This window comes from Pseudovirgaria hyperparasitica, assembly GCF_010093815.1.
Source record: "Pseudovirgaria hyperparasitica strain CBS 121739 unplaced genomic scaffold EJ05scaffold_9, whole genome shotgun sequence".
NCBI classification, from domain to species: Eukaryota; Fungi; Ascomycota; class Dothideomycetes; order Acrospermales; family Acrospermaceae; genus Pseudovirgaria; species Pseudovirgaria hyperparasitica.
Window position 1 is genome coordinate 396338 of NW_022985557.1, and position 15070 is coordinate 411407.

Genomic DNA, 15070 nt, shown 5'->3' on the forward strand with positions numbered 1-15070 from the left:
GATCGACAAACCTCGGCAAACACGCCACCTTCACATGGCTACACCACCATCATCATTTATTATATCTCGAGATCACAACATATGACCAGGACTGTTTCTGCTGCTTCGTTTCTGAAATAGTAGCGCGTACGTGCTTGACGCGTGTCGTGATGCACATGTTCCCCTCGACATGCCGAGATGCAACGACTTTGCGCATGTCGGCAGAGATTGCAGGCGTGCATTCGGTTGTATGCAGGAACGCGTATACCTCAAGGAGTCATCTACTATTCATAGACATAGCGTGTGACTTATTTTTAGCATCAGCTTGAAATGTTGAGGTTGATATGGTTTGTACTGAATCGTCGCCGCCGTTGCCTTGATATTGTGAGCCTGAGGCTGCCAAGGCGTCGCGGGAAGGTATTCTATCTCAGACGCTTAGTCATACGGCTGTAAACAACCTATCTTGTCCGATTCGATCTGGGTTCCTCTCAACACCTCCACCACTTTGCATCCACGACGTCAAGCGTAAAGGCAAGTCTTTGATTTTTGCGCCATGCCACTTTGTTACGTCCTACATTATTCGCATGCTTTGAATTTCGCTCGTCATCATGAACAGACGGGCCACAAATTTGCGCAATCGATCGACGAGACACGCCCCTGTCGTCAGCCAAGGTGCCTGATGATCGACGCAAGTGCTTGTCATACATGCGTGCAGGCCCTTAGTATCCCGTGAGCATGGCTTTGGCTCAACATGCATAATGAAAGCCTAGACAAACGAACCTGTTTGTGGCGCCCATTACCAGTATGGACCATGGCGAGCCACACACGTCTAGCCAGACGCCACTCTGCACGATAATATGCCTGCTTCGAGGGACACTTGCGACGATATTGTGGACTTCGAGTTGAGATGCATACGCCCGGTGTGATTTCTTCGTGCCTGTCTGTTGTTACATAGCAGACGACTGCAATGAATGAACCTATCTCATTCCCAAGAAAACCTTGATGACGACTCCGGTCTTTCGCTCTCAGTGAAGCAGGCCCAGTCCACATCCCAGATTTTCATTCATCAAGTTTCGTCGGATTGCATGTATTCCACCGCAATCTTAGCCACCAGCGTCAGAAATGCTCTTGCGTTCGGCCCGCTGTATTTCACTTCGTCAACCTCACCTCTCGGCCAAAACATTGGGCCCGCGAGCTCCAGGCCCGACTGAAGCAATGCCGGATCTGAACATCTATAGGAGTATTTGTGAAAGGCTTTATGACAATGATGCCCTGAAATGCGTTCTTTTGGAAAAGTGAATATGATGCGTCGTTGGGTTCTTCTCAATCGTTCGCCGACCCGATATGGAAGTATCCCAAGCCCGCTGAGCCAGAATCCTTTCAGATTGTTGAGCTCGCCTGCAGTTTGTTCTAGTAACGTACTCCATGACGTTTCAACGTTGAGTTCAACGCCCAATAGTTCAAGTCGCGTCAGCGTCTCGATCGAGGGTGCGATCAGAGGACGAAAACACGCCAATGAGATTCTACCATCCATGATACTCAACTCTGACAGTCGTGGGAGGGGCTCCTTCTCTATGAGATAATCGCTTATCAATGCTCGAGGCTGCTGGTTGCCACCGCAGCGAATCCCCAACTGTTTGAGCGTTGGTGCCCGATGGAGGACACGCGTGGGCCAGTATGGATCGAGTCCGTCCGCAAGGAGTAGCCTTGCAGAATGCAACATTTCCAGTTCACTGCCAATATGATGTTCTTGCGCGAGACCGATAGTAGCAACAACGGTTTGATGGAACGCGTGTTCGAAAGTCAAAGAGACAACAGTTATATCCAGATTCTCTAGAACCTCGCGTGTCATGGCGGCGCAGTAATATGGTCCCGGAACAGTGTGAATAAGGCGACAGTCTTTGATATGAATCTCGCTTGGGCGCAGACGGCCATCTTGAAGCATGCACTTCAAAGCTGGCACGCCGATCGTGTTGCATAGAACCATGCCCGCTTCATCGCGTGGCCAGACATCCGTTTCTTCGCTTCGATTGGCGTCATCTTCGAGGATCAACGTTTTGACATACTTGGCTAGATTCCGGTGCCGGGAGGTTAGTTCTAGGGTCTCAAAATCGGAGCCCATGAGTGTGGTTCGCCATTGTGTTAAGCAACGGCGGGCGAAGACATCGAAAGTCTGTACATCTGCCTGTCTGCATGTGAAGCGGAAGGAGGAGAGATCAGTCGTGTCCAGGAGCTCAGCAATATATGCGCTCAGTTCGATGGGGAGTCGACCGAAGCCAGACCGCGACATGTCTAGATGTCGTTGTAATTGGTTAGAATGTTGATTGTCAGATCCCAGATCTCAGCTCCGAGCTGCCCTGGCACAGCTGTGCCGCAATTCAGCTTACCCAGCCTCGGATCTCTTGGCTCGGATCATCGCAACGTGGCGGCGTGTAGTCTTCTAGAACCGTTCCGGCCCAACCGACGACCAGCGACTCGGGACTATGTACCATGGGACTAAAAGCCCATTGCTGGCGACATTCTCCTCAGGCATGCGAGACCCAGGGACTGATTTCATGGTGTATACAGACTGTGCAGTGTACGCAAATCACACGAAGCCATCGATATGATTGACAGGCTGACGAGATGACGAAAAATCGGCCGAGGAATACGAAGATGAAATTGCAAGTAATCAATACCTAGGCAAGACGAGCCGAATCGCGAGTGCACATCATTACAGCCAGTGACATACATCCTTAGGCCCTCGGCATTATAGTGCTCGGGGCTAGCCGTCTTGCAGGAGAATTCACATGTCTACCACGAGTTATGCACAACTCGTTACCATCTTACCCTATTTCTTAGAATGTAACATCTGCACGAGCCACTACAACAACACAAGGGACGATACCTATGGAGATCAACCGTGGCGCTCCGACCTGTCGAGAGGGACGGCAGTGCCAACTACACTCTCCCTCTGCTATTCTCTCTGATGATTGCTACTATTAGCTGGTTTCGTTGAAGCAGCTAGTGATAAAAGAAAAAAGAAAGAAAGACAAAAAGAAAAGACAACGGAGAAGACGCTACGGTATCACGTATGTTGTGCCTGACAGGAGCTTAGAAGGTTTAAGCTTCAGCATCCAACGTTATATAGCGCCACAACGGGTTTAGGCGGAGCAGCCACAGTCGAGACCGCGTGTTTCATCTCCATCGTCGCCCGAACCTTCTTTCCTGCATATTCTCATGCATGCTTTATAGGCTTCCCATCGGTTTCTCCGGAGGAAGAATCCGATGGAGAGTTTACGCGTACCGTTACTTTCCTCTCATTTACAGTCCAAACTATACCTACGCCAGGCCACCAGGGTCTGTGTCGAAGACTGCAGTACTTGGTACGGCCCCCTATTAATGGCTACCCATAGTCGTTAGCTTTGCCTGTTTGTTGATAGGCAAAGAAGATGGCGCAAATGGACAGGCGGAGTAGCCTAAACATCGCGCTTCTGCAGGAACACACAAGATCAGCGCCACACCCCGCATAAACGGATCTTCAGTCCAGCCGGTGATGTCCGCTGATCAGGGGTTTAAGACGGGCCTATCGTGAGGCTCCGAGGGAGTTATGTACCAAATTGTCCTTGTCGATCTTTTTCCGCCATACCAATCGGCTAGCAGAGTCGCGACCGAGTAAGCTCTGTAGAATCACTGTGAATGGTTTTACAATTGAAAGGACAGCTGATTTGTAGACTTGGAAAGCGAGGTGAAGATGCCAATTTGAAGAGAAGAACAATAGCCAAAGCAGTTGGTGAAAGGCGAAGCTCTCCACGTCGAATGGTTTAGCTACAACGCCTACATGACAGCCGCGTCCGCTCGCTAGCATCGCCAATGTAAAGTTAGACAGCTGCTTTATCCGGTTGGATCCACCGTTCCGCTTTAGTCGACCTGTACCTGTGCCTATGGCGTTTCTCCTTGGCTGCCGTACCCTCTGAAGCAACATGACTGGTTACAGCGATGCATACCTCTACCACTGGCTCTGCAGATTGCACGAACCCGACGTTTGCATCCATGGATGAATGCATTGACCGTCGACGGCTATACTATTGATTGCCCACGCTAGAACCCGGACATCTGGCGGGCTTGAGAATGTCAAAATATATCTACCTCAGCGACCCCCCTCGACGATGATCCTTCTACTTACCACACCATCTCGTTATTCCATTTCCTTCTCTGCGTCCACGCATCCCCTCTGTGGTCGCTGAGTGCTGTCTTGCAGACTTTCGTTTGCGTCCTTTCGTTTGACGATCGAGTCAATCACTATCATTAACGAGCTTCCTGCCGTCTGGCAATCTCTCATTCTTTCTAATTTCCTACTTATCAATACTTAATTCAATCATGCGCTCCTCCACTGTATTTGCCGGCTTAGTTGCCGTGCTGCTTTCGAGCGTCGAGGCTACAGGCCGAATTGGGCATCCGCACCATGCGCGTGGTGACTATGGCGATAACGGGGATGTCAGCTACAGTGACACTGCCGATTATGGGCGTCCCGATCTGAGCCATGTGTCTCCTACGCCAAGTCCTTCAAAGGACGACTATGGGTATGAGAAATCGCCATCCGAGAAGGACGAATATGGCGAGGCTCCTAGCGACGAATATGGCCATTCAACACACCCACAAGACGGCTATGCTGATTCACCGTCCGAGGAATACGGACATGGCGAACCTGCTCATGACGACTATGGCCATTCGACTCCCCCACAAGACGGCTATGATGAGTCACCGTCTGAGGAGTACGGACACGGCGAGCCTTCTCATGATGACTATGGCCATTCGACTCCCACTCCCGCTCCGTCGAATGATGACTACGGATATCCTGGTTCTCCACCAACCCAAGACGGATATGACTCGCCGTCCGAGGAAGAGGAATACGGCCATTCAGCTCCCACTCCCGCTCCATCGAACGATGATTATGGTTATGCTTCACCCTCTCCCTCAAGCGATGAAGACGATTACGGCCATTCGGCCCCTACTCCCACCCCGTCGAATGATGACTATGGATATCCTTCGCCTTCTCCTTCAAGTGATGAAGACGAGTACGGCGATTATCCCGGAACCCCAACGCCATCTCCTTGCAGTGATGAAGACGAGTACGGTGATTATCCTGGCACTCCGACGCCATCCCCAACTGGTGAAGATGACAGCTATGATGATACCACGACCGAGGACGCTGGCTACGTTTCTACAACCGAAGACTGCTCTGTCAGCAAAACTGAGACTCCAACCGCAGGCGAGACACCATTCTCCAGCGAGAGGCCAAGCAGTGAAGCTCCTACCCCTGGTACCTCTGCCGAAGCCGCCTCTCCATCAGACAGTCATGATCACCCCTCCATCACGCCTATCCCATCATCTATCGAATATTCCCCTCCATCTGTTGTTACATCATGGACGTCGACAATTACCTATGTTACCGTCTGCCCAACTGGGTTTTCTACTGTTACCCTGACCACGACTTACACATCGACCGTTTGCCCCAACTGTGCCCAGCCAACTCCTGCTCCAGGACCTTCAACTAACACCCCTGGAGACAACAAACCAGGAAGCAACACCCCAGGAAGCAACACCCCAGGAAGCAACACCCCAGGAAGCAACACCCCAGGAAGCAACACTCCGGGAAATAACAACCCCGGGAACGGCTCTATCCCACCGGGCTTTACCACAACTGTCACCGTCTGCACTACCGGTTGTGCCACAACTGCTACGACCGTAACCCTTACCGTGCCACAGACTATTACCATCACTGGCCCTGGTTCAGCCCCTACAGGACCCTCGGGAGCTCCAGGCTTACCTGCTGTTCCCACAAAAATCACCTCCATCCACACTGTCGTCGTCACACCCATCCCTTGTCCATACCCAGCAGGCCCAGATGGCAAGTGTCCGACCAGCGGCGTTGCCGCGCCCACGGGAGGCAGTGGAAGCCCGACGTGGAAGCCAAGCGGAACGCCGACTCCGAGTGTAAGCCCACCAATGTTTACGGGTGCAGCAGGGAGGAACCAGGTTGGTGGGCTGGTGACGATCGTGCTTGGTGCTGTTTTGTTATTATAAATAAGTCTTGTCGATGAATGAGATCTTGGGAGGATTCGTGAATTATAATGTAATTGATAAACACTGATAAATACTATCTTTCTCTCTCAATCATATAAGCTGAGATGTGTAATGTCGTTGTCTAGATGTCTCCACGCTGAGTCTCCATACTAATTGGAAGACTTACATTATGGAGAAATTTGGCTCCAGGCCATTTTCATAAATGTACGCCATTCTCACAATTTTCGATAAGAGAAGAAGAAAAACAATAATCAATAATTTACACATGCCATCCCAACTCTGCATGCTGTTTCGAGGCTCAGTTGACCTGGTCCACGGTGTGGCTGGGAATCAAGCTAAAGGTTGACACCTGAGGCAGACTGTTTTACGCGAACCACGAGCGCGCCGCGTCTTCTCCCGGACGTACATTTTGAGGGGAACTGCTTCAGCTTTCATCCGCATCCTATCCCATCCATCTATTTCTTCTCTTCTCCCTTACAAACGCCATTTTGGAAGCCTCTCACATCCTCAAAATTATCACAAGAGGCTGCCAATATGGCGGAAGAGATCACCATCGACAAGACCATATTCCATGACCGTCTCTCGTCTTTCCTTACGGAATGGAAGGGAGACAAGCGTGACGCGTCTTTCAACGGTGTCAACTCCATCATTTTGCTGCTTGGGAAGGCAAGCGGCGATCCGAATAACTACAACAAAGCGGCCGCTTTTCAGGTGAGATGGTGTCGTTCGCGCTCAACTCAAAAGTCAACTGACGCGAGGTGTAGCTATGGCTGCTAGGTTATGAGTTCCCTGCGACCCTGATGGTCCTGACCCCCGATGTGGTACATATTGTTACTACTAAGAAGAAGGGTAAGTATAACACATTGAAAATTCGATGATGCCGAACGTGGAGCTAATATAGAGTCTTCAATAGCATCGTACCTAGAGCCTTTGAAAGGTGGCGCAGTACATCTTGAGATACATATTCGCGGCAAGGACGCAGATGAGAATGCGAAGCAATTTCAGCAAATCACGGATATTATCAAAGGAGCAGGAGTAAGGCTGGTCGCACGTCCTTACGAGCATAGATCTGACGTGTAGCACAGAAGAAAGTCGGTATCTTGACGAAAGACAACCAAGTTGGTCCGTTCGCAGACGAGTGGAAGAAATCATACGAGGCCGTCTCGAAAGGATTGGAGGAGGTGGACATCGCAACGACCATCTCTATAGCAGCCCTGTCTGTGAAAGATGGAGAAGAACTGGTATGCTACCTCCTGCAACTACAGATCTCAGAAGCTGACTCACCGGCAGCGTACGATGCGTGATGCTGCGCGAGCATCATCTGGACTGATGCAAAATTTCTTCGTGGATGAGATGTCGACTATTCTGGATGATGGAAAGAGAGTAACTCACAAGGCTCTTGCGGACAAAGTCGCAGGAAAAATTGACGACACTGCATTTTTCAATAAGCTTAAGAAGGAAACAAAGATGTCTGCGAACTTCGATTCCGCGAATCTCGATTGGGGTCTTCCTCCAACGATTCAAAGTGGCGACAAATTCGACGTGAAGTTTGCCTCTGAGCCTGATTCCAATCCGATCAAAGCTGGCGTCGTTATACTCGCTCTAGGACTTCGCTATTCGAGTTACGGCTCCCAGGTCGCAAGAACGTATATGGTGGACCCTTCCAAATCACAGGAGACGAATTATAGGCTTCTCTACTCCATCCATCAGGAAGTCATAAAGGCGCTACGGGACAATGTCCCCACCAAAGAGGTTTACAACAAGGCAATCGGCCTCTTGCGCGCAAAGAAACCAGATCTAGAAAAACACTTTCCCAAAAATGTGGGTTATGGTATTGGGATCGAGGGCAAGGACAACACGCTTCTCTTGAGTGGGAAAAATGGCCGTACGTTGAAGGACGGTATGACTCTGCTTGTTACCACGAGCTTCGACAACATACCAAATCCGGATGGCAAGGGCAAGAGTTCTTACTCACTCGTCCTTACTGATACTGTCCGCGTCACTAAGGATGCAACTGCTGTGTTCACCAAAGACGCAGTAGCGGAGGTAGAGGAGATCTCGTACTTTTTCAACGAAAGTGAAGAGGAGGAAAAACCCAAGAAAGCCAAAAAAGACAACAAAGTCGGCGCTGTCGCTCGACAGAACATACAAAAGACTAGGCTGCGTGCGGAGCGCACCACTAATCAGGACGCCGAGAAGGAAGCCGCTCGACGAGAACATCAGAAAGAGTTGCACCAAAAGAAGCAGAAAGAAGGTCTCGAGGTCTATGGTAAAGGGACTGGCGCCTTGAACGGCACGGAAGAAAAGAAGTTCAAGCGTTTCGAATCGTACAAGCAGCACAACCAATTTCCATCGAGAGTCAAAGACCTAGTGATCGTCGTCGACACGAAGAATTCTACGGTAATCCTTCCGATCATGGGCCGGCCGGTGCCCTTCCATATCAACACTATCAAGAACGCAACGCATTCGCCTGAAGGTGATTTTACGTCCCTTCGTATCAACTTCTTGTCTCCCGGGCAAGGTGTCGGCAGGAAAGACGATCAGCCTTTCGAAGACCCGACAGCTCATTTCGTGCGAAGCTTGACCTTCAGATCACGCGATATTGAACGTATCGATGATATCACGAGGCAGATCACGGAACTGAAAAGAGATATTGTTCGTAGAGAGAACGAAAAGAAGCAGATGGAGGATGTCGTGGAGCAAGACAAGTTGATTGTGCTCAAAAGTGAGTTTGAACGAGCCATGATCGAGAAAACATATTGACCAAAACAGACCGAAAACCATACAACCTGGATCTGGTCTATCTGCGGCCGCAACTCGAAGGAAAACGTATGCCTGGTCTACTAGAAATCCAGCAAAACGGTCTTCGATATCACCATGGCATGGGCGGTGGTCCAAAAGTCGACATCCTATTTGGCAACATCAAGCATCTTTTCTTCCAACCCTGCCAACACGAACTCATAGTCATCATTCACGTCCACCTGAAGAATCCTATCATGGTCGGCAAGAAGAAGACGAAGGACGTCCAATTCTATCGCGAGGCAACCGATATGGCTTTCGACGAGACGGGTAATCGTCGTCGTAAACACCGCTATGGCGATGACGAGGAATTTGAGGCTGAACAAGAAGAGCGTCGGCGACGCGCGGAGCTCGACAAGCAATTTAAGAGCTTCGCGGAGAAGATCGCCGATGCTGGACGGAGTGAGAATGTCAGCGTAGACGTGCCCTTCCGTGAGCTTGGTTACAATGGTGTACCAGCCCGCTCGTCCGTCTTGATTCAGCCCACCACAGACTGCTTAGTGCAGCTCACCGAACCCCCATTCTTAGTTCTCACACTGTCCGAGATTGAAGTCGTCCATCTTGAGCGCGTTCAGTTCGGCCTCAAGAACTTCGACATGGTACTAATCTTCCGCGACTTCAATCGCCCGCCCGCGCACATCAACACGATCCCCGTTGAATCTCTCGACGCTGTCAAGGACTGGCTTGATAGCTGCGAAATCCCCTTCTCCGAGGGCCCGCTCAACCTCAACTGGGCGCCCATCATGAAGACCGTCACATCGGACCCACACGCTTTCTTTGAAGACGGCGGCTGGTCGTTTCTGCAGGCTGAGAGCGATGATGAGGGCGACGAGTCAGAAGAGCAAGAGAGTGACTTTGAGATGGACGAGAGTGATCTAGCTAGTGTCAGCGAAAGCGACGATGAGAGCGACTTTGACGAGAATGCCTCTGCTGAGGCCAGTGATGCGAGTGACATGAGCGATGAGGAAGAAGGTGAGGATTGGGACGATATGGAGAGGAAGGCGGCCAAGGCGGATAAGGAGCGCGTGCCCGAGGACGATGATGATCGGAAAAAGAGTGCCAAGGGAGGGCAGAAGAGGAAGCGATGAGAGGACACGGCTGTACTACTCGTTGGGTCACACGGGGCTTGTTTGTATATGAGGTGTATGGTCTTGCGCACTACGCGCTGGTCTTGGTGCAAAAGGGGTAGTAGATTCATCACGGCAATCTGCACTACCCTGCGTTTTTCTCCCCACGGGGAAGCACTTGTATTCATTCAATATATTCCCTCGTCACCGACTCAATCGCCCATTCTTCGCTTGCCGTGCACCACCTTTCCGCCTCCCATTCATCTCCTCAGTTCCTTCCGTCTCGACTGCTACTGGCCCATCCACATCCATATCCACATCCATCTCATCCCCCTTCTTCCCCTGACCCTTCTGCCCCGCAGTCCGCGCATCAGCGCGATCCTTACCCGGGCCCCACGTATCCCTCTCCCGTCTCAGCTCAGCCAGCTGCGCAAACGTAACCTTCTGCACGCGCTGCAGCGCCGCAAGCCGCGCCTCCAAATCCACCACGCGCTCCGCCTCGCTGAGCACCGGCACCGCGGGCGCCGTGTCGTCGTTGTCCAGACCCAGGAAATCACTCGATGACGATACATTATTGTTGAGGTGCGAGGGCGCAGATGTGGACCAGGCGTGTATCTCGGCGAGGCTGGATGCGAGGAGGGAGTCTGGGAATGTTGTGTGTGAGAGGGCTTCTTCGAAGGCGTTCTTAGGGGGGTCCGTGGCGGGTATTGAGAGGGAGATTTTGGGCGTTAGGAGGGTAGTGGGGAAGGATATGGTGAGGGTGTATGAGGCAGGTACGGGCCCGGGTGTGTCGAGGGCGATGTCGAGGCGCGGCTTGACGACGTTTGATATTCTGGTCTTGGGGCCTTCGGCCTGTGAGGACCCTGCGGGGAAGCCTGTTGGTGCGAGCATGGAGATGTTTGTTACTGCGCCGGGCAGTGTTGCCAGGGTGCTTGCCCAGCGCCCGCGCGCGACGTCCCAGGTGGCGATTTTGCCGCTTGCGTGGCCTGAGAGCAGGGTTGTGCCGTCCCAGGACAAAGTCAAGCATTGGGCGGAGCCAAGGGAGAGGGTTTCGGCGGTGAGGTGCCAGCGGGAGGATTTGGGGGGCTCGAGGACGGAGGATGGGGTGTTGGGAGTGGTGGAGCGGAGGGCATCTGTGGGAGACGGGGGGTCGAAGAAGTCGATGAGTTGTACGGAGCCGTCGGCGTAGGAGGTGTAGAAGGCGCGGTCAGCAGGGTCGAGGACTGTGGCGAGGGGCGTGTCGCCGAGAAGGTATGTGCGGAGAAGGGTGCCGGTTTGGTAATCCCATATTATGGCTGTATTGTCAGCCGACGTGGAGACGGCGATATTGGCGGAGGTCGAGGAGTGGCCAATAGCAAGAGATGTTATTGCGCCACGATGTGAGGATAGAGAGCGGAGGGGGGATTTGCACTCGGTGCCGGAGGAAAAAGAGAGCAGGTGAGGGAGGGACCAGACGTTGACGCTTGAGTCTGCAGAGCCTGTGAGGAGAAAGTTCGATGACCGGTCGACGACGACGGCGGTGATCTCCTGGAGGTGGGATACAGGAGCAACAACAAGACGCCCTGTACAGATCTATACGACATTAGTGAAGTCTCATTGTGCGCATTTGAGTCCTTTCATACCTCCCAAAGCAGCAATCGTCCAGTCTGCGTGCCCAATGCTAGAACGGTATCATCGACCGCGAGCGCAATTGCATGTATCCTTTCTTGGAACGGTATGATAGCCTCTTGACTCCCCTTTTCTCGATTATAAACATGTACAACAGCCTTTTCAGCCTGAGCGGCAAAGATATGTGTCGCGCTGATCGCGAGGCAGTTCGGTGGTGTTGCACTTTTCTTTAAGATATGGCGCTGCGCGGGCAACGGCAAGAATTCGTGTATGAATATGCCGGCATCTTTGGGAACAGAAGTGTTTGGAGCTTTAATTGGGGCAGCGATCGATGCTACCAGTAACTCACTGAGCATACTGAGAGGTGGACGAATGCGCAGTCCTGGCGCGACGCAGATTGGTATCTGAGCAAGCTTCGGAGACGCGCTGGGATATTTTTCTTTGGTGTTGAAGCTTCAGCCCTACCGGAGGTGCGGGCCCTTCCCGCAAATCTTGGCGTACGTATGCTCATGAACATGCACAAACAAACATACTCACTCTCGATCTCCCTGTAATACTGACGTCCCTCCTTCCCAATTTCAACATGGCCAAGCCTCCAACAAAGCCCCTCAAGATCCTCATGCTCCATGGCTTCACCCAGTCCGGCCCACTTTTCCGTGCAAAGACCCGCGCTCTCGAAAAGAACCTCCAGAAAGCCTTCCCCGCTGGTGTCTCCCTCTCCTACCCAACTGGCCCCCATCGTCTACCCCTTTCCGAGCTCACATTCGATGCATCTAGCACAAAGGAAAGCTCCGACGATACCGAGGCCCCGGACGCTTGGGGGTGGTGGAGGCGCAAAGGAGAGGATCCAGCAAATGCGGTGTATGATGGCCTAGAGGCGGGCTTCGAGCGCGTGGCACAGGTACTGAAGGAGGAAGGTCCGTTTGATGGGGTGATTGGGTTTAGCCAAGGGGGGTGTGCTGCGGCGTTTGTAGCAAGCTTGCTGGACGAGGGGCGGCGAGATGCATTTCAGGCTTGGGAGAAACAGGGCGGGATGCGATATCCTTCAAGTCTGTTGCGAGAGGAGGAGGTGGTGCATCCGCCGATGAAGTTTGCGGCGATATATTCCGGCTTCAAAGCGACGGAGAATCCATTATATAGTGCATTTTACGAGCCGAAAATACGCACGCCGACGTTACATTTCATTGGGACTATGGACACGGTAGTGGAGGAGAAAAGGAGTTTGAAATTGATGGAGCAGTTTGAGGACAGTAAGGACAGAGTTGTGTATCACCCGGGTGGCCACTTTTTGCCTAGTAGTCAGAAGCAATATGTCGGTGCGTTGATAGGGTTCATTAAGGAAGTATTGGGTAGAGGTGGTACGAACAATGCAGAAGAGAATGCCGAAGACATGGACGTTCCGTTTTGATCGATCGAACGGTTACGATAGATGTGAATTTAGATGGTCGCTTTAGGCGCCAGCGATTATGACATAGCATTAAACCTTGTTCTAAGGGATACCATATGCTCTCGCAGCCTCTTTTATAGCGGGGCATGCTGTTGATTGGGTTATCATTTGCTCTATATATCCATGCTCAGTAGCCAGCATCTCTAGGCGTCCATTACTTTGCTTTGGCTGTCTTCTTGGTCCTTCCTTTCTCAACTTTCGTTGGCTGGATAGATGCCATCATTTCCTCCTTGGTGATTAGGTGGTCAATCCTTTCCAGCAGACCTAGAAGACTCTTCATGTTTCCACTCCATTCGTTCAATACATCGTCGGCGTCTCTAGTCTTCGCGAAATTCACGATCTGCGCCGGTCTATCGATTCTAGCGTAGATGGTCTTAGCAGTAACAAGCTCGCTGATAAACTTCTCGGTTTCGTCTTCCGTGAGATCCAGAAGTTGTGTGAGACGAGGCATGCGTATACGGGTGTAGTACGTCGAAACGACACGGACATTGTACTCCGTGACACGCTTCTTCAGGTCTTTCCACCTCTGCAAGGCCTTTGGTTCGTCTGATTGACCTGCCTTTGCATCAAAGATGTCGGTACCTACAAGGCGGGGCCCAAATTGCTTTTCGACCTCAGACCAATGCATGAGTTCAGTGACTGTAAACAGTCTCAAAAGTGCGGCGTCTTCTGGCACTAATAGTTGATTTCTTGTGTCTTTGTGAATGCGATGCAGCAGGTCTGACTGCTCATTGTCGTGCGGTGCGAGTATGATAAAATATATCACACGGGAAAGAACCTAAGAATGTTAGATACAACAAACATATGACCACGGCTACTCTTACTGCACGGAGTTGCTCCGGATTCTCCTCGACGGCCTCAGTGTCCAGAACCTGTCGATAGTGCTTACAAGCGTCTAGATACTTGTCTTCTTGTTTGGCAAGCATGACCTGCTGTTCGTAGTATTGGAGTTTGAGATCAGTAACATCATCTTCAGGCTCGATTGGTGGATCGTCCACGCTACGGGCCTTTTCCTTCTCTTCCCGCTCTTTCTGCTCCTGTTTCAGCTGCTCCTCGGTCTTCTTTGGCTTTCGCGCAAAGTATTTCGTACTGATCTTCCTGCTTAGTATACCGGCTTGAGTCCAATCACCCTTCTCTATGCACAGTGCAACCTGCTGCAGGATGAACTCGGTCTTTTCTCTCCTCGTCATTGACCCAAAGGTCTCAACTTGTAGCTCGCATAGAATGTCCGTCGCTGCGGCGATGTCACCTTGCTCCTTTTTGATGTCCGAGAGGATACGAGTCACCCTTGCACGTTCGACTTCGACAAAGATCTGAAAGCGTTAACCACGAACGTTTTGTGATCTGTAAGACTGGACTAACTTTGCCTTCAGTCACTGTCCGCAGAGTTTCGATGACGCTAAGCTTTGTATCGATATTGGGCGTATCTTTCAAAAGATTCATGACGACCTGTACCATCTTCGTTGTTGCTTGCTTGAGCTGGCCATGTTTCTTCGATAAGAGCAAGACTTGCTCGTTGAGCAAGCTCCAGTCGCCGGATTCTTTACATATTGTGACTATTGTGATCAATATTCGGGACGTTGAAGCTAGATCAGATGCCTAATGCAATATGAGTACAAGCAATGCGAACCAAATGAGTTTCCAAACCTGTCGGGTTTGTTTCTCAAGCACGAGAAGCTTCTCGATAGCGCCCTGCACATTAGTCTGGAATACATTAGTCCACACACGCGAACTTAGTGACTCGATCGTACCTTTGCAAGAGCTTCGGCCTCGGGGATGAGCTTGTCGGTATCCTTTGAGAAGTCTTTCTCCGCCCTGAGAACCTCGCCGGACGACATCGCAGGTTCGGGCAATGATGCGCTAAAGAGGTGATATCAGAAGACCCTCGACTTATCAGGGAGCAGTTGTGGATTTGAAAGGTAGAGACAAAGATTCAGAGGCGAGACGGACTTTGGGGTCCTGATAAGATGCCAAAGTTGATGATGGAGCTCTCAGCGAACGAACGCGAGTTGGAGCTAAGACGGTGATGTGCCACGAACGCACCGCCACCACTGCCACTACGTTTACCTAAGCTGGAATCTTGGCGCTACGATTTTGGCCGCAA

At 51.4% G+C, this 15070-nt stretch overlaps 6 protein-coding genes across 6 annotated transcripts; 3 read left to right on the plus strand and 3 right to left on the minus strand.

The window, feature by feature from the left end:
• Positions 1-866: 866 nt before the first annotated feature.
• EJ05DRAFT_388576 (uncharacterized protein) lies at positions 867-2736 on the minus strand. The gene has a single exon (XM_033741304.1). It carries the CDS (start codon positions 2267-2269, stop codon positions 1046-1048), a length of 1224 nt encoding a protein of 407 aa, XP_033599849.1. The 5' UTR covers positions 2270-2736; the 3' UTR covers positions 867-1045.
• Positions 2737-4140: 1404 nt separating this feature from the next.
• EJ05DRAFT_388560 (uncharacterized protein) lies at positions 4141-6135 on the plus strand. Its single transcript, XM_033741301.1, has one exon. The coding sequence runs from the start codon at positions 4339-4341 to the stop codon at positions 6043-6045; it is 1707 nt and encodes a 568-aa protein (XP_033599850.1). The 5' UTR covers positions 4141-4338; the 3' UTR covers positions 6046-6135.
• A 444-nt stretch (positions 6136-6579) lies between these two features.
• On the plus strand, positions 6580-10024 carry EJ05DRAFT_529111 (transcription elongation complex subunit; the record flags this gene model as incomplete). Its single annotated transcript, XM_033748926.1, has 6 exons — positions 6580-6756; positions 6810-6894; positions 6959-7080; positions 7131-7286; positions 7336-8770; positions 8818-10024. 6 exons carry the CDS (start codon positions 6580-6582, stop codon positions 9930-9932), a joined length of 3090 nt encoding a protein of 1029 aa, XP_033599851.1. The 3' UTR covers positions 9933-10024.
• A 91-nt stretch (positions 10025-10115) lies between these two features.
• EJ05DRAFT_511217 (WD40 repeat-like protein) lies at positions 10116-11875 on the minus strand (the record flags this gene model as incomplete). The annotated part of the gene is made up of 2 exons (XM_033748232.1): positions 10116-11483; positions 11534-11875. 2 exons carry the CDS (start codon positions 11873-11875, stop codon positions 10116-10118), a joined length of 1710 nt encoding a protein of 569 aa, XP_033599852.1.
• A 227-nt stretch (positions 11876-12102) lies between these two features.
• EJ05DRAFT_440136 (alpha/beta-hydrolase) lies at positions 12103-12927 on the plus strand (the record flags this gene model as incomplete). The annotated part of the gene is made up of 2 exons (XM_033741915.1): positions 12103-12228; positions 12325-12927. The coding sequence occupies 2 exons, from the start codon at positions 12103-12105 to the stop codon at positions 12925-12927; spliced, it is 729 nt and encodes a 242-aa protein (XP_033599853.1).
• On the minus strand, positions 12730-14920 carry EJ05DRAFT_538614 (uncharacterized protein). Its single transcript, XM_033749468.1, has 5 exons — positions 14718-14920; positions 14614-14670; positions 14329-14565; positions 13791-14279; positions 12730-13744 (listed from the first exon to the last, which is right to left on the minus strand). The coding sequence occupies exons 1-5, from the start codon at positions 14802-14804 to the stop codon at positions 13121-13123; spliced, it is 1494 nt and encodes a 497-aa protein (XP_033599854.1). The 5' UTR covers positions 14805-14920; the 3' UTR covers positions 12730-13120.
• Positions 14921-15070: the final 150 nt, after the last annotated feature.